This window comes from Rosa chinensis, chromosome 7 (assembly GCF_002994745.2).
Source record: "Rosa chinensis cultivar Old Blush chromosome 7, RchiOBHm-V2, whole genome shotgun sequence".
Classification (NCBI taxonomy): Eukaryota; Viridiplantae; Streptophyta; class Magnoliopsida; order Rosales; family Rosaceae; genus Rosa; species Rosa chinensis.
In genome coordinates, this window is record NC_037094.1 from 55388170 (window position 1) to 55414623 (window position 26454).

The following is a 26454-nucleotide window of genomic DNA, read 5'->3' on the forward strand; positions in this document are numbered from 1 at the left end:
CGTGACAGATGACTTGCTTTAATTAATTTCCAGTTAGCATGATTTACCATTTTCATATGACAATTATTTTTAAGTGGTATTGTCTGTTTACATGATTAAGCATCCCTAATAAAATAAATGCTATTTTATTTTATTATAAATCGCCGAAAATGTTCAGATTAAGCTACATATAATTCTAAGGTCAGAAACTTAGACCTTTTTGTTTCAAGGATTTTAAGCTCGGAAAAGGAAAAGTGTTTACTTTCCTATATTTGGTAAGTGCAAGGCTAGGAAAATGATTCCTCTTGCAAGGGAAAATAAGAAGGAAAATGAATCCTTCCATTCTCCTAAGGAACCATTTTCTTTTCTAATTTTCTAGCATTTATTAAACTTTTCTAACATTTATTACACTATTTTTTTTTGGTTACAATTTATTACACTATTTGTATGGTTAAAATAATTTTATAAAAAAATAAATACTAATTTTATTCAAATATTCTATTACTTATTGATTCTACCTTACTATTACCAAACACATTTGTAGGAACTAGAAATCTTAATTTCTCTTCTCGATGGAAATACAAAGAAACAACTTTTCTAAAAAATTCATTCCATAAACCAAACGAGGCCTTACTAAAGATATCAGATGACAGGACCCGACCCAGGAATCGCCCCACTTACCTGGATACGAGCCTGCGGGGCCCACTTTAAGCGAAATCCTACCGAAAAATTCGGCAGAACCTCCCCTAAAAATGGGCTACCCAAAATTTCACAAACCTGGACATAATTTTAACTACAACTTCTACTCAACCTACTATATCAAATTAACAATCCATGCACATATATTACATCCGAAAAGCTCAAATTCCAACATAATCCTCCGTAAGCAACAACAACCCATACAACAACATCCATCAAACTTCAAAGAAAAGGTTTATCAGAGCAACACTAAACTAAGCCGATATCATACAAGGTAGGTTAAGTAATAACCTACGGACAAAAACGGAAGCGCTGATTCCCAAGTTCTTGAGCCTGGACGCAATCTCTGCAAATCTGAAATCTGGGCATTTGAAAACGAAGGGCCCAGGGGAAAACATATAAAATCCATTAGAGTGAGTGGACAAAACTGAATTGAGAGTCAAAACAATTTATGGTATGCTTCCCCATTTCTCTTTTTAACAAAACCATCATGCAGCCAAATCCTATGAAGTTCCAACTCAAATCCTTTTCCATGAAACTCATTTGATGACTAGGAAGGACTGCTTCCTAGGCATCTCATGCCATCGGGGAGGGACTGCCACCTGATGACGCATCGGAAGGGACTGCCAACCGGAGTAGGAGGCGGTGAATAGTTGGGACTGCCAACTAGCCACAGGTAGTAGAAGGGACTGCCGACTAACTACCTCAAGTCATCTGGAAGGGACTGCCGACCAGATGACGCATCGGGTGGGACTGCCACCCGAGCTGTAGTCTGAAAGGGACTGCCGACCAGACTATTACCTAGAAGGGACTGCCAACTAGGTAAGATACGCATGCGCCGAACTGGCCTCCTTGTCAACTGTTTCCTTTTTAATCCTTTTCTTTCCATAAAATCACATTTCAAAATTTAATACCATGCTGCATGAATTATTTAAATAAAAATAAAGGTCCACTCACAATTAAATCCCGCAGCTAACCCTGCTGCCTGTCTGTGTCCTCCTCGCTCGAGGGCTCAGTACGTCCTGTCACAATAGAATAGGATATAATTGACCATACAATGAAATACTCTCAAAACAACCCATTCCCCTCGGAATAAGCGTCTATTAATCACAAATTATTATAAAATTCCACACTTCTATTCGGAATTAAATTCTATAATTCCTTACAATCTCAATGCCCTCTAACTCATAACCACTCAATCGATTCCTTAACCATTCAATGACTTCACTTAATCTAAACCTTCACAAGGACCGTTCGATAACTAAATCAATTTAATCTCACTTCCTTCATCACAAAAATACCACCAATTATCATAAAAATCCTTTCCAAACATTTCCACATTCAATCTTAATTTTCCCCATTTCCACTCACAATTCCATCTCTAAAATTTAACTCCTCTCTAAATTTTCTTTTCCAAAACACAATCTCCATTCCAAACTCCTCCACAAAATAGAACAATTTCACAATAACATTGATAGTAAATTATCAAGAGATTCACCCATAAAATTTATAATCCATACTATCCAAAATAACAATAACTACACCAAAATTCCAAAAAAAAACTCAAACCAAACAATCCTCAAGTTTAACACAAAACATCAAAGGTGGAATCCAATTCCAGTCAACCTATTTAGCTCAAAATTATCTCCACAACACCCCCAACAATTCTATACCTGCAATCACATCCAAAACAAGCAGAAAAAGCTGGAAATTCCAAACCCAAACTCAAGAACTCGGATGGAACTGTTCACGCTACTGTTCACGTCCCCAAACACCTTCAATTCTTCCTCCACAGCCCAAAACAAGCTGCAACAAGGTTAGGAACTCATTCAGCAACTCACCAACAACCAAAACCCAAAGAAATTCGACCGGAAATCGCCGGAAAACCGAGATGGGAGCCAAACTCCGGTTTTCCCCTTTTCTGCAAATTCTCTTCAAAACTCAAAAACTAATGATACCCATGGTGAAAAACTTACATAGCTAGAAGGAGAAGGAAGAGAGGATCACGCCGTGCCCAACGATGCGTCTTGGGGTGGCCGGACGGCGACGAATTCGCCGGAGAAGGGAAGAGCAGCGACGGAAGAAGAAAAAAGAAAATGGGAGGGGGTGACTCGGGTTCTACCCGTGCTCTCTCTCTTTCCTTTTAATTTTTTTCTGATTCTTTCCCTTTCTCTCTCTTCCATCTGTTTTATTTCTTGCTTTCTACTAAAAGAAACTCACAAACAAAAGTCATGCCAAAAATAGAAATTTCTATTTTTGGTCATAACTTTTCCGATATAAATCCAATTTAAACAAACTACGTGTCCACGAACTCGATTTTGCGTATTCTACGACAATCTCAAATAAATTTCCTAATTTACCGGGCTAAAGAAAAAGTCACTCCTCGGTCAACCACGGTAAAAAGTAATTAATAGGTACGGGGCATTACATCAGAGCCCTTCAAACAGTGGACAGCCTTATGTAAACATCCATAAAGCTACTATTGTCTCTGCAATATACTAGTCGCTTCCACCAATGTCATATAAAGAAAACCGGTATTGTCTGTTCACAGGCATTCATGGGGAAGTCATGAGTTCATGACCCATATTTATATCCATACCTAAATTATATAACATTAAGGGCATGTTTACTTACTTGGAATGAGAGGGAATGATTACGGGGTAAAAACATTCCTGCGTTTACTAACACATAAAGGAATCGGAATGATTCCGGGTAAAAGAATTCCTGCGTTTACTAACACATGAAGGAATCGGAATGGATGTAGGTCCCACCTCTTTATCAGGAATCGATTCCTGAATACTCAGGAATTCGATTACGAAGGGGGGAGATGAGTTTAGGAATCATTCCTCCGGAATCAATACCGATTCATTTCTTCTCCCATTCCACTTGTATCCGATTCATAATTATTTTCAATTCCATGTAAGTAAACGTGCCATAAAAGGTTGGAATATCCCAATTAGACAAATAATATTCCAACTTTTTGAAATTGAGAAGTACATTAGAGAGATTTGCACTTACCAAAATCGCTTTTGATGATTCACCATTTATACAGATAATGAAACTGAAGTTTGAGATGCCGTAATTACGGGGTACTCTTCTACCTTCTCTGGAACCTACTGGAACTCTGAAAGTGTAAGCCATCAAGAATGAAAAGATTGTACTCCTCTAGTGATCTTCTGCTGAGCCATACGAATATGACATAATCCTATTTCTATGCAGATGAAAAATTACGGCGTTATGTTAGGAGCCTCACCAATCAGTCAAATGAGCACACGACAGAAGTTTTATTGATGTAGAAAAAACAAGACCCTGTTTGATGCTCAAGTGGTATTCTCTGTTCACAAGCATTCGTGGAGCAGTCCTGAGTCCTGACCCTGATATCCATCCCTAATATATACAACACTCGAATGAAATTAGACAAATAAGATTCCAACATTTGTAAATTCGAAAGTACATTTGACACTTGAGCAATTACCCAAAGGAGTCGATGAATACCATTTGCAACATCAACAAATAATGAGACTTCCATAACATCCATCTTGCATCTTTAGGTGACTTTTTTTTTTTTTTTTTAAATTTTACAGTAATTTCTACAGAACTAATATTAGAAAGAAACCCTGAACGACTGTAGTGTACGGATGGATAAAAACAGGACATCCAAATCTCATGTGGCCCTTGGACTCGGTGGAACTTGAAAGCGAATTCAATTCAGACTTTCTGTCCCATAACTCTTCCCACTGTTTCAGGTCATCAAATCCCATCTGACGCAATTAAGACAACAAAGCTTGGTAATCACAGACCCTTTCCCATCTCTATATACTTCACTAATCTTGTACTTGTGATCAGCTACAAGGTCTGTTGCTTTTTCAGAACCATTAGGCCTTATTTGGGGAGTGGGATGAGACAGGACTTTGGTTCAATTGCAAGACTTCACAGCCTGAAAATGTGTGTGTCATAATTTTAGTGCAACGTAAGGCAAATCTGCAATTGAAAACTAAAGAGAATTAATCAAACAGGTGGTGGGCATACCTCGCGGCCTCACGGATTTAATACGTTGATCTGATACTTGTCCCCAAAGGTTCTGTGCTACAGACATGTGGAAGTCATAGTATGATTCATGATGATGACAATCTAATTCTGTTAGATTTAAATTCATTTGGAATTTCTAGGATGAAATTTTGAATAAGCCCCTAGGTTATTCTGCTCAAAATTGTCACATGAGATCAAGACCAAACTCTGTGACCAAATATGAACTCTTTAATCCCTTAACTCAGTGTTCAACAATTATGTTTCATTTTCTTTGCGAACTGATAATTTTCAATATCCTTAAGAACCAAAAATCTAGATCGAGGAGATTCTTTAAGTCCTTCGGTGCACTCAGTTCAACTTATTTCAAATTGGTCAAGTTAATGCAAGCAAAAACTAACACATGCATGATAATAAACCATAAGTCCATAACACAGTAAGTTAACGAGGTTCGGCCAAATTGCCTACATCCTCGAGGGACCATGATGATGATGAATCCACTAATGAAGAATACTACAATCATAAACCACTCTAGGTAATCTCACTCCTCAACCCCTCTCAATAAAAAGCCCAAATTACACCCAAGAAAAAACTCACCATCATTCCTCTATAAAACTAAAATCTCCTAGGGAACCATCTCTCTAATAATTTATAGGTGCTTAACAATCCTGGTATTACTAGAACAAGTCCCTCGTTCTTGTGAGAGAAGAAATTTAAACCTTGCAGCTTTTGGGACTTCAGCTTACTGTTCCTTTGCTGACGAAGCCCCTGTCACGCTGTTCTTCCTCACATTTGTGAATCTTCTCCAGGATTCAACTCATGTCCAAGCTGCTTTGATCCAGAACCCTCATTGAACATCCCCTACATCATTTGTCCTTTGGTTGAATTTGAATTAGCTCAGTTTGGGTCACATCCACTCTTCCCCTCTCTTCCATGCTGTAAAAAGTTCAACCCAATAGGATAAGAACCATGGAAATCATATACTGAATTAATCTAGGGACATTAATTTGAATATGTAAACTAACTGGCAAGTGAATATTCAAACCTTCAAATGAGATATTACCTAGTTTAGGTAAGCTTCATCCACTGATCAAATGGATGAAAGAATACCAGATAGTTCTCCTTGCTAGTGCATCACTGCTTCAGACAAGTCCTGCATAAAATGCATGTGCTGATCAAGATGAATTTCATTTTTTCTAGTTAAGCAACCAGCATTTTTTGAAATTAGGTTGCATTATAAATCAAAGATACAATAGACACGAGTTTTCTCAAAAAGTAGGTTCATCACGTTACAAATATAAGAGTTTATTAAATTGTTCACATATGGAAATCTTCATATCTTAATAGTACAACTGTGCATTATAAGGAGCATTTATCAGTTTTAAACTCTCATTACCTATACTTCTGGCAGAATTGTAAAACGCATATTAACAGTCAAATCGATGTGATGATGCAAGACAGTTTCCGAAATGGTGCGTCACTGCTTGAGAATCCTCCTGCATAGAATATGTTGATCAGGACAGAATGCATTTCTCAAGTTATGGTTAAATTTATGCATGGACAGTTGAAGAAATCAGAAACCAGCATATGTAGTCATAGGATGGCAGTAAGAAGGTGCAACGTTAACATTATTTCATAATATTAGATTATTAGCTCAAACCTTAGTTTCTCTGTTACCTTTCTCCATTTGTAGAACCTCATTGATTAGCTGCCAACTGAACAACTTCAAAAACTAATTTGATTCTGTGTCCGTTATGCTTCAGTTTAGCCTGTACATAAATCTTGGTAATATTTTATACTCCTGACCGTAACAAAAGGAACTTGTGATCTTAAATATGGACCTGCAACATTATAGGTTGGTACGTTGACATCAGCAATTAGAAAAATAAGATTCCAAGTTTTATAAATTTGAAGATACAGCAGACACATGAGTTCTCTCCCAAATTATGTTCATCGAATTACAAGTATGAGAGTTCATTGAGTTGTCCACAATTGGAAACCTTCATTAAATTAATGGTGCAACTGTGTATTATAATACTAGCATTCATCAAGCTTTTTGAATTCTTACAAATGGTTACTTCAGATACAGAATGATATATTACCAATAATTTAGGCAGAATCATGAAAAGCACATCAGTCAGTCAAATGGATGCCTCAATGCAAGACAAGTTTCCCGAGTGGTGTATCACAGCTCAGCAATCCTCCTGCATGGTGCATAGAATGGGTTGATCAAGACGGAATTCATTTCTCAAGTTGGAGCTAATCAAATTTATGTTTGGAGGGTAGAAGAAATCAGAAGCCAGCATATATACTCATAGGATTGAATAAGAAGGTGCAATATTAACATTACAAAAGCAAATTTCTCAAACCTTAGTTGCTCAGCTACATTTGTTCCATTTGTAGAACCTCATCGATCATTATGATTCTGAGTCAGTTATGTTTAAAGCTACCTGTATATAACTTTTTGTAAGATGATTCCACAAAAAAAAAAAAAAAAAAGAATTTTATCCGACATAAAGTGTGAAACTCTAGTCCAGAATGATGCATACAACTAGAGTCTGATCCTACCAAAGTGTCATAATGTCCTGGGCAATCTAGCCACAGCAAACTTGAGGCAGGTTTGAACAGCCTCCAATTGGGTGCTTCAAATCTTTAACTTGAAATCTATCAGTACGTCTCGGCTAGCGATTACCTGAAGATTCCAAAGAACGTAACGATTAAAAACACTAAATATGGCGCGGGAATACATGTACACACACACATTCATCAATTACTCGGCTCTTATCCTTTCATACCTTCATTCTCCTCACTTGGTACCTTGGCAGCTAAGAATTGAGTGGCATAATTGTTTGCATCGTATCTCTCAGATGCAATTTCGTTGTTCACACATCTATCGTGAGGGAAACCAAGCTGCAGATGCTCTTGCTAACATGGGTCTTTCTTCTACTGGTTTAACCTGGTGGGACATACCCCCAGATCTTATTCGTTCTCATTGTCGGAAGGACTCCTTGGGGTTGCCTAATTTTCGTGTTCGTTAGTTACGCTTTTTCTTGTACTTAGCATTTGCTTTCTCTTCCTTTGGTTCTCTTTGGAGGAGTTTTTGGCTTTATGCTGTTTTCTTTGGAGGAGGTTTGGTTTTATGTCCCCTCCTCCCTTTGTTCCTTTCTTTACTTTTAATCGAAATAATCTTCAATGGGGGATGAGCCGTCTAGGCTAATCCTCTGTTTTAAAAAAAAAAAAAACATACCAGCGTTTCCAAGCATCCATTTCTTCAGTATCTATTTTTCTTCCTTTGAGAAAGACAACTCCATATGGGCTTTCAGTAATTGTGATGTTTGGGATGCGAGAGACGAACTCGTCAGGAAGGCTGCCAAAGCTGTCACAGACACAGTTATCGATGAGAAGATTCTGCAGTGGTGCATTTTGCAGGAGGAAGTCTGGCAGTTGTTTTAGTTCAGGACACTCCACAACATGCAAGGAAGAAAGGCGTGGCATTATTGAAATTGATTTCATTTGGGAATTAGAAGAACCCTCCTCTTCTGCCTTTCCACCTAATTCCCACTTTTCTAAACTAAACAAGCCGCCAAGAAAGAGAGTTTCCAAACTGGGGAAGGATGATGATGATGATGTTTCTTCTTCTACTCCGTAAAATTCAGCTCCAATCTCTTCCAGTTCAACTATGAATATTAGCTTTACTACTTTAAGGGACGGTAGCTTCCCAAGAGGAGGCAAAACAGAGAGGTTGCTTTGACTGTCAATCTGGTTAAATACGGCGTCGTCATCCAATTGGGCCAGGTGGGGCCATGATACCCCGAAATTACCAAACAGTCCAAATTTTCATGTGGTCGCAAAGCAATCATTACTCTGTTTGCCTCGATGTTGGGTTCGTACCGCAGATAAAGTCGTAAATAAGAAAGATTAAGTTTTTGATTCAATTCTGCTTTCTCGGCCTCACTCGCAGCATTTTCCCCAAAACTTGAAGTACAGATTTCAAGACGGCGAAGCTGATTCATCATTCTCAGATCTCCTAATGACAATGCTTCGGCAACTTCACTACAATGAACAGATGGGTCGCCGTCTAGTGTCCGCAAATTCTTTATACTCCCAATCCCTTTTGGTAAGTACCAAAGCGATTCACAATAACCAACATGAAGGTGCTTCAAGTTAATCAACTTCCCCATATTGTCGGGCAACTCTTCAAGGTACTGGCAGTTATAAAGCCTCAAAGTTTGCAAATTGTACAAGTTACACACCCCATCGGGTAATCTACTCAAATTACTACTATAAGACAAATCAAGATATCTCAAATGTATCAAATCACCAATCTTTTCTGGCAACTGCCGGATCTTGTTGTGACTCAAATTCAAAGTCCTTAGACGTTTCAACTGTGAAATCAAATCCGACTCTATGGCAGTAATACTTGAACTAAAAGTTGCCAGGGTACGCAATATTTTGCTATTCGCAAATTTTGATATAAAAGATTGAAGTAGATCATCGAGTGCTGATATTAAGGTCAAATGGCGAACCCTATCATTTGCACTCAATGTCTCTGTTCCACGGGTACCCGTAGCCACCATAGTAAGACACTCATTCTGGGTTAGATATTGTACAAAATCATGCACAATATCATGCATTTTGCAGCCTATAATTTCATTAGTAAGTGCATCTTGCCTAAAATCTTGGAAGAAGCATCGCATTACTAACTTAGTAAAAACTTCTCTACCTTGTGTTGCCTCTTCTTTGTTTTCTCCAACATTAAGATGGCCTTGTGACATCCATTGCTCAATAAGAATTTCTTTTCTGAACTCAAAATCTTTGGGATAAGTAGCACAATACAAAAGGCAACACTTAATCTCCGGAGCCAAATCATAATAACTAAGTAATAATGGTCGAAAAACTTCTTCTTGAACCACTTTTACTTTCCATATCTCACTATTGAGAACTTCTTCCCATTCTCTAATTGTTTGCTTATGCAATAGAAGACTACCTAAAGTCTTCAGAACCAAAGGCAAACCGTCACATTTTCTAACAATTTTCTCAGCAATATCTCCAAACCCCTTGTTGGACTTATCTTGTTCCCTATCCAGAAATGCAACATTATAGAATAGGTCCAAAGAATCTAAATGACTCAACTTCCCCAAGGTGATCATGTCATTGGTTGCTCTCATCATTCGAGCAATCTCCTGCTTTCGAGTGGTCACCAAAATTCTACTGCCTTCAGAACAGGTTTTCATTAGTACTGGTAACCTTAAACTCTCCCACTTTGTTTGGTCTTCTGTCCACACATCATCAAGGACAAGAAGAATCTTCTTGTCCTTGATATGTTCCTCAATGTCTTCTAATAACTTTTGCAAGACATTTGAACAATTTTGAGATTTTCTACTGACAAGTTCAAGGATTTCTTTTGCAATCTTGATGACATCAAAAGGGTCTGAGACACAAACCCATTCTTTGATATCAAAATGGGCTTGAACTCGTGGATCCTTAACGACTAATTGGGAAAGAGTTGTTTTCCCCAATCCTCCCATCCCTACAATGGGGATGACAAGGCCGTGCCTCCCCTTCCTTAACAACTCACTCACCAGCCTCTCTTTTTCAACTTCTCGTCCATATATGGTCGATATATCGACGAAAGATGAAGTTATAGGCCTTGGATTAGGTTGTTCAACATTAACTAGAGCAGCAGGCATGGTGGATTGAAAGCTAAACTTGTTTTTGTCAACGTCAATCTGAGTTAACTCTTCATTCAGATCTTTTATTGCACTACCAATCTTATAACGACGAGTTACCTCATTCAATCGGGCCAGACAAAAGCAATTGGAATGAAATGAGAAACGTACGTCCACATCAGAAGAACCTTGTGTTTCTTGTTTCTCAGCTTCTCGTTTCCCAATTTCAGTGTTCCAAGCGTCCAGCACGTCATCCATCTTGTACGACACGTCTTTGAGCTCATCCAACCAGTCTCTCACCGCGGGATCCGACACTTGCCTCTTCTCAGCATCGTGAAGCACATTCTGGATACGTTTGAGGGTGCGTCTGAACTTGTCAACGTCCTTCTTAGCTTTCAAAACCAGTTTCACCCCTTCACTTGTGTGGTGGTAAACAACTGAACCCAATTGTTCAACAAGGAGGTTGACGAGTGCCTCAGCCATTTCTTGATCGATTTGGAGATTGGTTCAGGATCAGCGGAAAAAAGCGAAAGCAAGCTAGAGGAGTATCAACGACAGCTAGCTATATATCTCTGAATTCCCTTTCTTGTACCCAGTTCGTTTCTTTCGGGGAGGGACACCATCACTTTGGCATCTCTATGGCTCCACATGCAGCTACTTTTTGATCGAATTACCTGTTGGCGTGAGTCCTACCGACAAAGATGGCCGACAATCCTGGAATGCTGGATGGCAGACAATGCTGCAATGCTGGCGTGAATCATGCCATTATATTAGGAATATTCCTTTTGTAATAATATCCTCTTTTTGTAATAGGATTTGATGTATCTGATGTATATATACTCTCTTCTTAGAGAAGAAATATAATCAGAAAATCTCCCAATCTTCTCGTTCTTTCTGACTTGGTATCAGAGCAGAGATTCAATTTGGACTCTGTCTAGTTTTTTTCTTGTTTTTTGGGTCCTTTTGGTTAATACAGATCAGGTTCTTTCGGGTTCCTACAGGTTCTTTTGGTTAACTCCCTTCTTCTGATCAAACACTATCTGAAACCCCAACCGAAATCCCAACCAAACCGGAAACACAAATAATAGAGCCACTGTTTTCTTTTGACCGATTAATCTTTGTGCTCTTTTGGTTAATTAATCGGTTTTAGATCATACCTCTTGCTCCTACCGAGCTCGACTGGCTCCGTTCAACTCCGCCTCAGCGCAGCAGCTCCGACTCAGCTCCACCGCAACTGCAGCCTTCTGAAGCAGCTCCTCCTCAGTGCAGCAGCAGCTCGACCACCGCAGCTTCTCTCTGCCTCCAAACCCGACGATGTGCAGAGCTCGACCCAAAGATCCACAATCAAGATCCACGCTGTCACAATCAAGATATACTTTCAACCCAATGTATACAGAGAGAGAAGGAGGGCTGAGGCTTGGGTTGGTCGACTGAGCAAGAGAAGAGAGAGAGGAGGGAGAAATAAAGAAGAACAGAGGGAGAGAGAGAAAAGGAAGAAAGAAAAAAAAAAAAAAAAAAAAAGGCATAATTGAGAAATGGGCCTGTCATGATTCTTGATTCTCCCACTTTTTTGATAACACTTTTTTGATAACACCACCCACTTACCCATATACCACCAACTCATTCCACACTTTCCACTTATTTTTTTTATTTTATTAAACTTTCCAACACCACCCAGTTTTGCCGTACAACACCTTTCCCAGTTCTCTCTCTCACTTTGGTATCTGGTCGGCTCAAACGCCCATCACTTTGGTTCTCTCTCTCACGACCTTTCCAACGCCCATCCTTCATTCTCATTATCAGTATTTCAAAAAAAAAAAAAAAAAAAAAACAACAAAAACCAAAAAACAAAAAATTGCAAATGGCTTGTAACTATTGTAAGGAAGTTGGTCATTTCAAGAATCAATGTCCTAAGTTGCAAAGATTTCATTCCAACAATTCTGGTTGGAGTGGAGGGGGCAATACTGGAGGGAGTAGAAGTCAGAGAGACAAAGTTGCAATCCAACAGGTGCCAGAACCTGATTTCTACAGTGTTGAAGGGCAAGACCTCTCTAAGAATATTGTTTCATTGACTAAGGAAACTCGAGGTAAAATTGGTATCACTTTACATGCTTCTGACTTTACTGGTAGTGATACATGGATAATTGATTCTGGTGCGTCTGATCATATGACCTACAACAAGTCTTTCTTTGTGTCTATGTCATCTCCTTCTGTATCTCATGTTTCTAATGCAAATGGTGCATCTTTTCCAGTCTTAGGCATTGGGTCTATTCAGGTTACACCGTCCATTGTTTTACATGATGTCCTTTATGTGCCTTCGTTGTCTCATCATCTTTTATCTGTATCTCAATTGAATTCACAGAATAAGTGCTCTGTCACCTTTTATCCAATGTATGTTGTTTTTCAAAATCTATGCAATCGAGTGATCATTGGCAAGGGAGACCTGAGGGGGAGATTGTTTCACTTGGATTGCATGTACGCAGGACAAACATAAGCACTGGAACAGCCTTTGGCCCTGACATTGAGTTCTGATCGATTGAGTGAGGTATGGTTATGGCACAGACGTTTGGGTCATCCATCTTTTGGAGTTATGAAAAAGTCCATGCCTTCGTTATTTTTGGGAATAAGTGATTCTAGCTTGCATTGTGAAACTTGCGTTTTGGCTAAGAGTCATAGGTCTAGTTATCCTTCGAGCTTTCATTCTAGTACTAAGCCTTTTGAGTTAATTCATTCAGATGTGTGGGGTCCTTCTAAACATTCTACCCTTTCTGGAATGCGATATTTTGTATTATTCATCGATGACTTTACCCGATTGTCCTGGGTTGTTTTATTAAAGTCCAAAGATTCTGTTTTCTCTGCCTTTACAGCTTTTCATAGTCTTGTTCGTACTCAATATGATGCTCATATTAAGGTTTTTCGTTCCGATAATGGGGGTGAATTTGTTAATCATTCTTTTCAAGAATATTTCCAACACCACGGCATAATCCATCAAAGTTCTTGTCCACAGACACCTGAGCAAAATGGGGTATCTGAACGAAAAAATCATCACCTTCTAGATATGGCTCGGTCTCTTTTACTTAGTGCTAACATGCCTAAGTACCTTTGGGGAGAGGCCGTTTTGTGTGCTTCTCATCTTATTAATCGTCTTCCATCTGCCCCTCTTCAAGGTCGTGTCCCACTTGAGGTCTTGTCTAACTATGTTTCTATCCCATCATCTAATACTCTTCCTGCTCGTGTCTCTGGTTGTGTTGCCTATGTTCATCTGTATAAGAATCAAAGGTCAAAATTGGATGCTAGAGCCGTTAAGTGTGTGTTTGTTGGGTATGGGTCTCATCAAAAAGGTTACAAATGTTATCATCCTGAATCCCAGAAATTTTATGTCACCATGGATGTTACTTTCAATGAAGATGCTTGCTATTTCTTGCCTTCTGTGACTCCTCGTCAGAGGGAGAATTCTTATTATTATGAAGATTTGTTCAATGGGCAAGATGGGAGTCAGGCATCTGAGTTCTCAAGGTTGGAATATTTAGGAACGGAGCTAGAAAAGGAGGATAGAAGCTCTACCAACCCATCGTCCGAGTTAGAAACAGAAAACAGGGGTCTGGCAGGAGAAGAATCTTTGGGCAATGAGTTACCGACTGGTCAACCGGATCAGTCAGACCAGCCGGCGGGAGAGGTCGTTTCAGACCCTGTTTCCGATAATGTCCTGCAGTCTTCTGATGGTGTTTTAAACAATTCTTCCGTCTCTCCCTCTCCTTCAACAGTCTCACCTGTTCAATCATCCGAGGTATGTCCTAGTCTTTCCTTGTCTAATAGTTCTTCTGTGCCAGGTAGTGTTCCCACCAAAATCTTGCCCAGTCGTTCAACCCGTGGTCAGCCTCCGAAACACTATGAACCTACTCTAAGTGCTAAGGCTAGATACCCTGTTGCTAAATATGTGTCGACCCATAGGTTATCTAAACCGTATGCAACCTTTGTGAATCAATTATCTTCTGTGTCTCTTCCTAGTAAAGTGCAGGATGCCATGAAGGATGAGAAGTGGATGAAAGCAATGACAGTCGAGATGGATGCTCTTGAGAAGAATTGTACGTGGGAGTTAGTATCATTACCACCCGGGAAGAAGACAGTTGGTTGTAGGTGGGTGTATACAGTGAAACATAATTCAGATGGTTCAGTGGACCGGTACAAGGCAAGATTAGTGGCTAAAGGCTATACTCAGAAGTATGGAGTGGATTACGATGAGACATTTGCACCAGTGGCCAAAATTAACACAATTCGGGTACTTCTTTCGTTAGCTGCTAATCTTGATTGGTCTTTGCAACAATTTGATGTTAAGAATGCATTCTTGCATGGTGACCTGCATGAAGAAGTTTATATGGATTTGCCTCCTGGATATGGTACTTCCACTGGAGAACAGGTGGTGTGCAAATTGAAGAAGTCGCTTTATGGCTTAAAGCAGTCTCCCAGAGCTTGGTTTGGCCGGTTCACCAAGTTCATGAAGAAAATTGGATACCGACAGAGCAATTCAGATCACACCTTATTCCTTGAACATCGGTGTGGTAAGGTGACTACCTTGATTATTTATGTTGATGACATGGTTGTGATAGGTGATGATATTGAGGAGATTCAAAGGTTACAAGATCAGTTATCTTCTGAATTTGAGATGAAAGATTTGGGTAATTTGAAATATTTCTTGGGAATTGAAGTTGCTCGTGGGAAGGATTGTATTGTGTTGAGTCAAAGGAAGTATGTCTTAGACTTGTTGGCAGAAACAGGTATGCTGGATTGTAGACCTGTTGATACTCCTATCGAGCAGAATCATCGGTTAGCAGAGTACTTGGACCAAGTACCTACAAATAAAGGGAGATACCAGAGGTTAGTTGGACGGTTGATTTATTTGTCCCACACTAGACCAGATTTAGCCTATGCAGTTAGTGTGGTGAGTCAGTTTATGCACAATCCCAGTGAGGTCCATATGGATGCTGTGTTTCGTATTTTACAGTATTTAAAGTCTGCTCCAGGGAAAGGATTAATCTTTTCAAAACACAATCACTTGGATGTTTTTGGATACACAGATGCAGACTGGGCAGGTAATATTACAGATCGTAGGTCTACTTCGGGATACTTCACGTTTGTGGGTGGTAACTTGGTTACTTGGAAGAGCAAGAAACAAAAGGTGGTGGCTCGCTCCAGTGCAGAAGCAGAGTATAGAGGAATAGCCCGAGGACTTTGTGAGATGTTGTGGTTGAGAAATTTGTTGAGAGATTTGGGCTTCAAGCAACAAAAGGCTATGCCGCTTTATTGTGATAATAAGGCTGCAATTGAAATTTCTCACAATCCAGTTCAACATGATCGCACGAAACATGTGGAGGTACATCGACACTTCATTAAAGAGAAGCTGGATGGACATATCATTTTGTTTCCCTTCGTTCCTACTGAAGAGCAATTGGCAGATATTCTTACAAAGGCTCTATCAAGTAAAGCCTTTTATGACTCACTTGACAAGTTGGGCATCTGTGATCTGTATGCACCAACTTGAGGGGGAGTGTTGGCGTGAGTCCTACCGACAAAGATGGCCGACAATCCTGGAATGCTGGATGGCAGACAATGCTGCAATGCTGGCGTGAATCATGCCATTATATTAGGAATATTCCTTTTGTAATAATATCCTCTTTTTGTAATAGGATTTGATGTATCTGATGTATATATACTCTCTTCTTAGAGAAGAAATATAATCAGAAAATCTCCCAATCTTCTCGAACTTCTGACTTTACCCCATTCATGATAGTCGTAAATCACACAAAAGAATCTGCACGACCCTTTCGCTTTTACTTCTCGTATTTTATGCATCTTTATCGCATTTCTGGAGTTGGGAATTAATTGGTTCACAATTAAGAATCAGAAAAATATCAAGTAAGAATTGAATGAATTGCAAAGATCAAGAAATACTGATCTATGGTGCGGCCACAATAAGGATAAAAAAAATATAAAAAAATAAAAAGACTTTCTTGTAAAGGAAGTAATGGATAGAACCTTGAGTTTGATAGAGAGAATAACTAGGTTACCCACTACGAAGGCAAGCAATCACGCACGCAGCATAACCCTTCAACCCCATCTTTGTTTTTTTCCTTTTTCTAAACAGCTCTCTGTGAACTCTCAATTTCTAGGCCGATTACATGAAGGCACCCCCATCTTTGTGAAGCTCCAGCTGTTTTGAGTTGGACAAACAAACAGAGTTTGCAGTTAAGCCAACATTGTTTACCAATGGTAATTACTTTGAAGTTTCAAGACGACTTTGTGAAGCCATTACAACTTACAAGGAGATAATTAGAAAAGATAATCTAAAGTACCATGGTAGTGCTGTCACCCTACAACACATGGAGACCATAATGCAAGTGTGGTACTGGGGGAGGGTAATGGCAATGGAATGGACAGAAACTAGATGTTAGGTAGCTGGGTTCAACTAGAACGTCTATTGCTTTCTCGGAACCATTAGACCTTAATAGTGGGGGAAGCGAGGACTATTGTTTAGTTGCCAGACTTCACAACCTTAACGTGTGTGGTAGCAGTGGTCATTTTTCAACTAGGTGGTCTAACAATGGTCGTTTATCATTTTTTTTTTTTCTGATAAGAACAGCTCTTTATTCATCAAGAAATCAGATTAGCTTGAGGAAAAAAAATTTCTACCAGATCATATGGAAATATCAGTAGTAATACCAAAAGGATTAAATATAGAAAACTACTTCTAATGGGTCTCCTGGCAAGCCTGGTTTTGGTCTGAAATCAGATTTCATCAAAGAAAAAATGAATACAATGTAAACACAGGGAAGTTGGAGGTTCATGGACACCACCTTCAGTGCACCTCGGTTTAGCAAGCTTAATTTGCAGCATAAGTACTAGCAGCGATATTAGCTTCATTCATGAATACTAGTCCAAACTCCATCAGAAAGGAAGTGCAGAGTTTATGAATGTCAGCCACAAGTGATATGCTGGTGGTTTGACAAAACAACAAGTTTGAAATTCTCAACAGCCGCTTCAGCTTCCACTGCAGAGTTCAAACGCCTATGCATGCCATTTCCTGTAAAAGGCAACAGAATCAATTTGAATGACAACCCTGGGTACCAATCCCTCACTCAGATAGAGGAATATCCCACGCTCCAATGTTGATCATTTCAAAAGAGTAAGAATGAACAAACTACCAAAGTATTGTCTAGTTGCTTTTACATTCAAATAAAGGTTGCTAAATTTGTTTATTACAAGCATTTCTCAAACGGACTTTCTGAAAATAAATCTGACAGAATTAAAGTATATATCAAAATACACCAAATCTCATGTAGCGTTTGTGTCACTTGATGGAATCTCAGAAGTGATTTCAATTTACACTTTGGGGCATGCACATGTACATATTCTTTCCGGTGTTCCGAGGCAGCCACTATCTAAAGGGAAAAAGAAAAATCCAACTAAGAGTATCAGAATTTGAAAATGAGTATTGCCGCCTTTAAACCCTTAAACAGGATTACTTCATGTATTGATGAGAAATTACCTAGTTAAGGTAAAACGCTATCAGCTCCTACATCAATCAGTCAAATGGATTCCAGAATTCAAGCATAATCTGCCAATCGAGATCCAAGATGCAATTATATTTATTGTTTTGTAATTTAAACAATTAGAATTCGGTTTAGCACTTACTGAATTTACCATAGTGCTAATCAGCTTGACAGCACTAATTCAATTCCTTTCCCCATTCTGTCCTGCTCATAAACTTGGTTTGATTTTTGCATACAGAAGATACATGCATGAGGTACTTGTGTACAGGTGATATATATTGTATATGAAATGGGACATATATCATAGCATAAGGAGTACCAGATAGTCATCATGTCTTGAGGAACCCAGCATTGCAACTTTGAGGGGTAAGCATGACTTTGCATCATTTGCTGCCAAGAAATAAATTTCAGAATAAGTAATTATGGGGATTTACAGGAATTCATAGCTCTGCAAAGAGCTATTAATGGACAACCTTATAACAGATGTAAAAGTTCTTATTTGTGTTCCAAATAAGTAAAATATGTGTGAATTACACTTCACAATAACAGCAGAGGGATCTTAAAAGAGTAATAGTTACACTCATTGCACTTACTTGCAACTTGAAAAATACAACCAGATATTGTTATAACCAAATCCTTGGATAGTTGATCATAGTAAGATCAACATATAATGATACTTCCATGACCATGCATTTTGTTATAACCATGCATCTCAAATTTGGAGGTTTCGTAAGTTTGGAACACTCTTTTCTTCTGCCCTCTCCATAACAATGACCATAGATTACAGCAGCCTTCCCATCTAACTTGATGAAAGAGACGCTGGAATCTTTGAACACGTTGAAACATAACAGTCTTGTCGCACATACAAATAATTAAAGACGAAGTTTTTAGGAACAAGTTAAAAAGTAAAATCCCCAACACAAAATTCAGAATGTGTGCCTTGAAATTCAATTTATCATGGAGTTGCATTGCATAGAAAAATCTAAAGTAACCAACATGAATACAGGACAAATTTAGGAAGATATAGCCTACATCATATGACAAATTGCTCTTCGAATACCGATGACTGATGAAGTTTAATAGAAAATATAGACCCAAATGCCTTCTTTAGCAATTGCAACTAAACTCACAACCTGCAGTCGCTCTCACCCAAACAAAGTTTTAAGACTTGATTAAATTGATAAAGAAAGCACAGGACATCTAGAAATAATGTCACCATATTAAAATGTCATGCAAGCTAAATCCCAGCCGCACCACAAACACATATAAACCTTGCATGGTGATACAGAGGTATATCTAGCTTATAGTTCGTAGTACCTTATCTCATTAATGATTAATCACCAGCTTGACAACTCCGATGCGATCTTGGAGTCTCTCCATGCTTCTACATTTCCTACACAGTATATTTTTATTTATATCAGATCCATAGCAGAAGAATTTGTTTGTATTCACTTACAATATTATGAATTCCACGGTCCATAATTGAAGGTAATTCACAGAGTTTTGCATGCATTACCTGAGTGTCATGTTATGCTGCTCCACTGCTACTTTGAGGTCTGACCTGCCAAAAAATCATCATTACAAATTTATATAGTTTGCATCTAATTTTACATAAGCTTCTCCTAATCTCAAATACAGAAACTTAAAGAATCCAGAGCATTGGAAAAGACTTGTAGTGCATGCACGACCTTATGATAGACGAAATATATACCTTTCTGGCTTTTAGACTTCAGCCTAGTGTTCCACTGCTGACGAAGCCTGTGTCATCCTTTCTTCCGCTTTTTTGTGATTATTTTTACCAGAATTTGATTCCACTGGACTCCAACAGGATTTCCATGTCAGTTTTCACCATGTCCAAGCTGTTTTGAGCCGCAGCCCTCATTTAATATCCCCTACATTTGTCCTTTTGGTGAATTTGAATGAGATCAGTTCTTCCATGCTATAAACTTCAGGCCCAATAGGATAAGAAAATCCACGGAAATCAAATACTGAATTTATGTAGTGACATCAATTCAAATCTGAAAAATATCTAGCAAGTGGACTTCAAGCCTTCAGCAGAGATATTACCTATTTTAGGTAAGCCTCATCCACTGTTCAAACCGATGACAATGGTAGACAGTTTTCCTTGCTAGCATCACTGCTTCAGACAGGTCCTGCATATAATTCATTTTTTCTAGTTAAGCAACCAGCATCTCTATTCTGGTCATACAGACACAAGGGACATTTAATTTATATCCGCTAAATGTATTAGTAGTTTCTAATCACTCACTCCGAGCTGTTTTTCGTAGTTGCAGTTTAAATTAGACATGTGAAGTTCTGGTAGTGTAAAATCTGAAAAATATACCTTTCTAAAGAGAGGGAGTTTATTGCTGAGCCCGTACTATTGGAAGAGGCATAAAAAGTATCATAAGCAACCAGTAAGATCTTCAACCCTGGAGTATGCTCTTGGCTTCTGTCAGTGCCTTAAAAAGCAAGACCCTTGATGATGCTCAATTGATGTGATACTTATTGGAATATTGGAATATATCACATGTTGTCTACTTTGTTGTTGTCCACTTTCTGAACAGTACATAGCTGTTATATCACATGTTGTCTACTTTGTTGTCCACCTTCCTGTACATAGCTGCTGTCCACGTTCCAGTACACATACCACCTTCCTTTCCACTTTGCTGCAATCTGCTTTCGTGCTGTACATAGATGCTTTCCACTTTGCTGCAATCTGCTTTCATCTTGTATATATAGTTTTAGCTTGTAATATGCTTTCTTCACGATGTAATACCAGAAAACCTTTCACAAAGGATCTCTTTCATTTTCTTCATGGTATCAGAGCAGGAATTCAAAGCCTGACTCTGTGCTTCTTTTACTGGGAGTATGATGAATTTCACCTCCAATCCCGCTGCTTTGATTAATGAATTTGCTGCCTATCTCAACAAGAGGCAGATGCATGGTGAAAAAGAAGAATCAGCTATAACTGGGAGTGAAAGCCACACTCCACTCCTTGAAAAATTTGCTGGCTTTCTTGCAGAAACTGATTGTGTCCCACATGAAGAAGCCTCAGGTATTCTAAAATCTTTCTCAACTGCTCTAAATGTTTGTGCAGTGGATGATTATTGGATTATAGACTCAGGAGCTTCGGATCACATGACAAATAAGCTTAAAAACTTGCATGATTTTGAAAAATTGTCCACCCCTTCTAAAGTATCAGTAGCAAATGGCCAAAGTGTTTCTGTTTTAGGGAAAGGAAAACTAAAATTACTTTCCAGTCTCATTGATTCAATTGCTCTTTAATTATGTTCCTTCCTTTCCTTTTCAACTTTTATCCGTTGGAAGAATTATACATACCTTGCAATGTCTTGTCATTTTCTCTCCACATAAGGTTATATTTCAGGATCTCATCACCAAGAAGACCATTGGTGAAGGTTTCTTCTTGAATGGACTTTATTACCTGTCAAAAAACTCCTTTACCTCCAAGGTTTTTCAAACTAGTTTAGCTCAAGATCATCATCTTTGGCATCAGCGTTTGGCTCATCCATCTGAGAATGTGTTGTCTTTTTTGTTCCCTAATATGCACAAGGCAGTTAATCAATGTGATGTCTGCCATTTGTCAAAATCCTCTAGATTTCCATTTACTTCTTCTCTGTCTAGGGCTAGTAACCCTTTCGAAATTCTGCATTCAGACATTTGGGGTCCAGTTCTTGAGTCCTATGATGGATTTAAGTATTTTGTAACATTTGTAGATGATTTTACGAGGATTACTTGGTTGTATCTTTTGAAACTAAAAAGTGAAGTTGTGGATGTTTTTAAGGATTTTCATAAACTTATCATCACTCAATTTTCATCATCTGTTCATATTTTACGATCTGATAATGGTTCTGAGTATATATCCAATAACATGTCACAGTACTTGAGCTCACAAGGCATTGTGTATCAAACTAGCTGTGTTGGTACTCCTCAACAGAATGGGATTGCCGAGAGGAAAAATCGAGACATTCTTGAAAAAACTGGAGCTCTTATGTTTCAAATGAATGTTCCCAAAAAATTTTGGTCTCAAAGTGTTCTCACTGCCACATATCTCATCAATAGATTACCTAGCAGAGTGCTTGGTTTCAAATCTCCTCTTGAAGTGTTGAAAGGTAGAAAGATTGATCTGTCTCACTTGAAAGTCTTTGGCTGCACATGCTTCGTTCATATTCAAGCTCATCAACGTGATAAACTTGATCCTAGAGCTGATAAATGTGTTTTCCTAGGATATTCATCTACTCAAAAAGGGTATAAATGCTACAATCATGCTACTAGGAAACTCATTGTCTCTAGGGATGTAAGATTTGATGAAGTTACTCCTTATTTCACAAGGAAATCATGTGATATTGGACAGGGGGAGTTCCTATCTGATCTGTTCCCAAGTCCAAATCTCCCTATTGTTGAGGATTGCAATCCTTCTATAAATCCTGTTGTTCCAGTTCAAGAAGCTCCAGCTCTCCCTACTGTTGAGGATTGCAATCCGTCTATCAATCCTGCTGTTCCAGTTCAAGAAGTTCCAGCTGTCCTTTCTGATCTAGAGATTGATATGCAATCTGTTGATGAGTCCACTTCTCCATCTGCAGTTGTTCTTCGTAGAAGCCCTCCACGAGAACGAGGTCCTCCATCAAAGCTCAATGACTATGTAACCTACAATGCAAGGTATCCGATGACACACTTCATCTCTTATAATAAATTTTCATCTGCTCATTCTGCATTTCTGAGTGCCATTGATAATACTCATGAACCTCAAAGTTTTGAGGCAGCCAATCATCTTGCTGAATGGAAGCAGGCTATGACAGATGAACTTCAAGCTCTCAATGATAATAATACTTGGAGTATTGTTCGAATTCCTAAAGGGAAGAAAGCTGTAGGTTGTAGATGGGTTTATAAGACCAAGTTTCACTCTGATGGCACGGTGGAGAGACATAAAGCTCGTTTAGTGGCTCGTGGTTTTACTCAAACATATGGGGTAGATTACAAGGAAACCTTTGCTCCTGTTGCTAAAATGAACACAGTAAGAGTTTTGTTATTAGTTGCAACTAATCATGCCTGGCCTCTCTACCAAATGGATGTCAAAAATGCTTTGTTACATGGTGATCTTGAAGAGGAAGTCTATATGAGGTTACCTCCCGGTCATTCTCAATCTCATGATCCTAATATAGTGTGCAGGCTTCACAAAGCCATCTATGGCTTAAAACAATCTCCACGTGCATGGTATGCCAAACTTAGTTCAGTACTTGATGAAGTCGGTTTTCACAGAAGCAATGCAGATTCTTCATTGTTCATTCGCATTGGCTCAACCAGTAAACTTCTGGTGCTTATCTATGTTGATGATTTAATCGTAACAGGTGACAATGCTGAAGAGATTGAGTTGCTTAAACAATCGCTTCGAAACAGGTTTGCTATCAAAGATTTAGGGATTCTTAAATATTTTCTTGGTATCGAAATGGCTACTTCTCATAAAGGCCTCTTTCTTAACCAAAGAAAGTATGTTCTTGATTTGCTGCAAGATGCAGATATGAAGGATTGCAAACCAGCCCGCACTCCCCTTGATAGTAAGCTGCAACTTGATGCATCAAGTGAGTCTCCCTGTAATCTAGCTGTCTATCAAAGATTAGTTGGTAAGCTTATTTATCTCACGATCACTAGACCTGACATTGCTTACGCTGTAAGCATTGTCAGCCAATTCATGCATGCTCCAACTTTGGCTCATCTTCACATTGTAAAGAGAATCCTTCGTTATCTCAAAGGTTCCGTTGGTAGAGGCATTTTGATGAAAAACAATGGAGACACTCACATAATGGGATACACTGATGCTGATTGGGCAGGCAACTCTCTTGATCGTAAATCCACTACTGGCTTCTGCACATTTGTTGGTGGTAACCTGGTTACTTGGAAGAGCAAGAAGCAAACTGTTGTTGCTCGTTCTAGTGCAGAAGCTGAATACCGAGCTATGGCCTCCACTGCTTGTGAGCTTATTTGGCTAAAAGGTCTCCTCTCTGATTTGGGGTTCCCTACTAGTCAACCAATGTCCCTTTTCTGTGACAATCAAGCTGCAATGCACATTGCTTCTAATCCAGTCTTTCATGAAAGAACTAAGCACATCGAGGTTGATTGCCATTATATTCGAGCTCAAGTTCAATCCAAAATTATTGATACTCATTACACTCGAAGTCATGACCAGCTGGCTGATATTTTCACCAAATCTCTCTCCACTGCTCAGTTCCATCGAATTCTTGGCAAGCTTGGCTCAATGAACCTCCTTGATCCAGCTTGAGGGGGAGTATTGGAATATTGGAATATATCACATGTTGTCTACTTTGTTGCTGTCCACTTTCTGAACAGTACATAGCTGTTATATCACATGTTGTCTACTTTGTTGTCCACCTTCCTTTACATAGCTGCTGTCCACGTTCCAGTACACATACCACCTTCCTTTCCACTTTGCTGCAATCTGCTTTCGTGCTGTACATAGATGCTTTCCACTTTGCTGCAATCTGCTTTCATCTTGTATATATAGTTTTAGCTTGTAATATGCTTTCTTCACGATGTAATACCAGAAAACCTTTCACAAAGGATCTCTTTCATTTTCTTCAATACTTTTATCCTCTTGATATGGAGGTGCCATTGTGTTCATATCCTCATTCAAGGAACAGTCCTGACCGTAAATAAAAGTAGCTTGTGATATTATATATGGACATGCAACATTGACAGATACAAATAGAAAATAAGATTTCAAGTTTTATAAATTTAAAGATACAGTACACACATGAGTTCTCTCCCAAATTATCTTCATCAAATTACAAGTATGAGAGTTCATTGAGTTGTCCACAACCGGAAACTTTCATTAAATTAACGGTACAGTTATGTATTATAATACTAGAATTCATCAAGATTTTTGAACTCTTACGAAGGGTTACTTCAGATACACAATGATATATTACCTCTCATGAAAATCACATCAATCAGTCAAATCAGCTCAGCAATCCTCCTGCATAGTGCATAGAATGGGTTGATCAAGATGGAATTCATTTCTCAAGTTGGAGCTAATAAAATTTATGTTTGGAGGGTAAAAGAAATCAGAAACCAGCATATATACTCATAGGATTGAATAAGAAGGTGCAATATTAACATTACAAAAGCAAATTTCTCAAACCTTAGTTGCTCCATTTGCAGAACCTCATCGATCATTGTGATTTGGAGTCAGTTATGCCTAAAGCTACCTGTACATAACTTTTTGTAAGATTTAATTCTACCAAAAAAAAAAATGAATTTTATACTACATTACAAAAGCGTGAAACTCTAGTCCAGAAAGATGCATACAACTAGTGTCTGATCCTACCTAAGTAACGTCATCATGTCTTGGGCAATAATCTAGCCACTGCAAACTTGAGGCAGGTTTGAACAGCCTCCTATAGGGTGCTTCAAATCTTTAACTTGAAATCAATCAGTGCGTCTCGGCTAGCGAGTATCTGAAGATTCCAAAGAACATAAATAAACAAAGGTCACAATTAAAAAACAAAATATGGTGCAGGAATACATGAATATATATATATATATATATATATATATATATATATACATTCATCAATTAATTACATACCATAATATTTCTTCAGTATCTATTTTATTTCCTTTGAGAAAGGGATCAACTCCAGATCCATCAATTGTGACGTTTGGGATGCGAGAGATGAACGCGTCAGGAAGGCTGCAGGCAGGAAGGCTCTTACAACGATCGATGAGAAGATTCTGCAGTGGTGCATTATGCAGGAGGAAGTCTGGCAGTTGTTTCAGTCCAGAACACTCCAAAATATGTAAGGAAGAAAGGCGTGGCATTATTGAAATTGATTTCATTGGGGAATTAGAAGAACCCTCCTCTTCTGCCTTTCCACCTAATTCCCACTTTTCTAAACTCCGCTATTCGCCAAGAAAGAGTGTTTCCAAACTGGGAAAGGATGATGATGATGATGTTTCTTCTTCTACTCCGTAAAATTCAGCTCCAATCTCTTCCTGACAAAACATGGCCATTAGCTTTACAACTTTAAGGGACGGCAGTTTCCCGAGAGGAGGCAAAACAGAGGAGCAGCTGTAACTAACATGCAAGAATGTCAGTCTGGTTAAATACGACGTCGTCATCCAATTGGGCCAGGTGAGGCCCTGATAATAGTAAATTACCAAAGAGTCCAAATTTTCATGTGGTCGCATGGCATTCATTACTCCAGCACTAGCGTCCTTGTCGCTGTCCCACAGACAAAGAAAAAGATGAAGTTTTTGATTCAATTCTGCTTTCTCGGCCTCACTTCCAGCATTCTCCCCAACCCTTGAAATACTGATGTCAAGACAGCGAAGCTGATTCATCATTCTCAGATCTCCTAATGTCAATGCTTCGGCATCTTCACTACAATAAACATATGGAATGCCGTCTAGTGTGCGCAAATTCCTTATACGCCTAACCCCTTTTGGTAAGTAGTGAAGCAAATAACAATACTCAACATGAAGGTGCTTCAAGTTAA

General features: G+C 38.7%; 1 protein-coding gene and 2 long non-coding RNA genes across 4 annotated transcripts; all 3 read right to left on the reverse strand.

The window, feature by feature from the left end:
- Positions 1-1639: 1639 nt before the first annotated feature.
- Positions 1640-3012, reverse strand: LOC112180770. Its single transcript, XR_002928471.2, has 3 exons — positions 2655-3012; positions 2352-2484; positions 1640-1700 (listed from the first exon to the last, which is right to left on the reverse strand). It is a non-coding gene; the product is annotated as an uncharacterized LOC112180770 (long non-coding RNA).
- Positions 3013-7446: 4434 nt separating this feature from the next.
- On the reverse strand, positions 7447-16260 carry LOC112178203 (putative disease resistance protein RGA3). Its single transcript, XM_024316391.2, has 2 exons — positions 16148-16260; positions 7447-11047 (listed from the first exon to the last, which is right to left on the reverse strand). The coding sequence occupies exon 2, from the start codon at positions 10854-10856 to the stop codon at positions 8400-8402; it is 2457 nt and encodes an 818-aa protein (XP_024172159.1). The 5' UTR covers positions 10857-11047; positions 16148-16260; the 3' UTR covers positions 7447-8399.
- An 832-nt stretch (positions 16261-17092) lies between these two features.
- Positions 17093-20376, reverse strand: LOC112176123. 2 transcript variants are annotated; one of them, XR_005804263.1, is made up of 9 exons: positions 20265-20376; positions 19988-20073; positions 19632-19823; positions 19437-19481; positions 19238-19313; positions 18240-18310; positions 18063-18135; positions 17917-17985; positions 17093-17451 (listed from the first exon to the last, which is right to left on the reverse strand). It is a non-coding gene; the product is annotated as an uncharacterized LOC112176123 (long non-coding RNA). The 2 variants fall into 2 exon arrangements; XR_005804262.1 differs by having other exon boundaries at positions 17093-17809.
- Positions 20377-26454: the final 6078 nt, after the last annotated feature.

Excerpts from the sequence above, each read along its gene's own strand:
- LOC112178203 (XM_024316391.2), bottom strand. The coding sequence starts at position 10,856 with ATGGCTGAGGCACTCGTCAACCTCCTTGTTGAACAATTGGGTTCAGTT.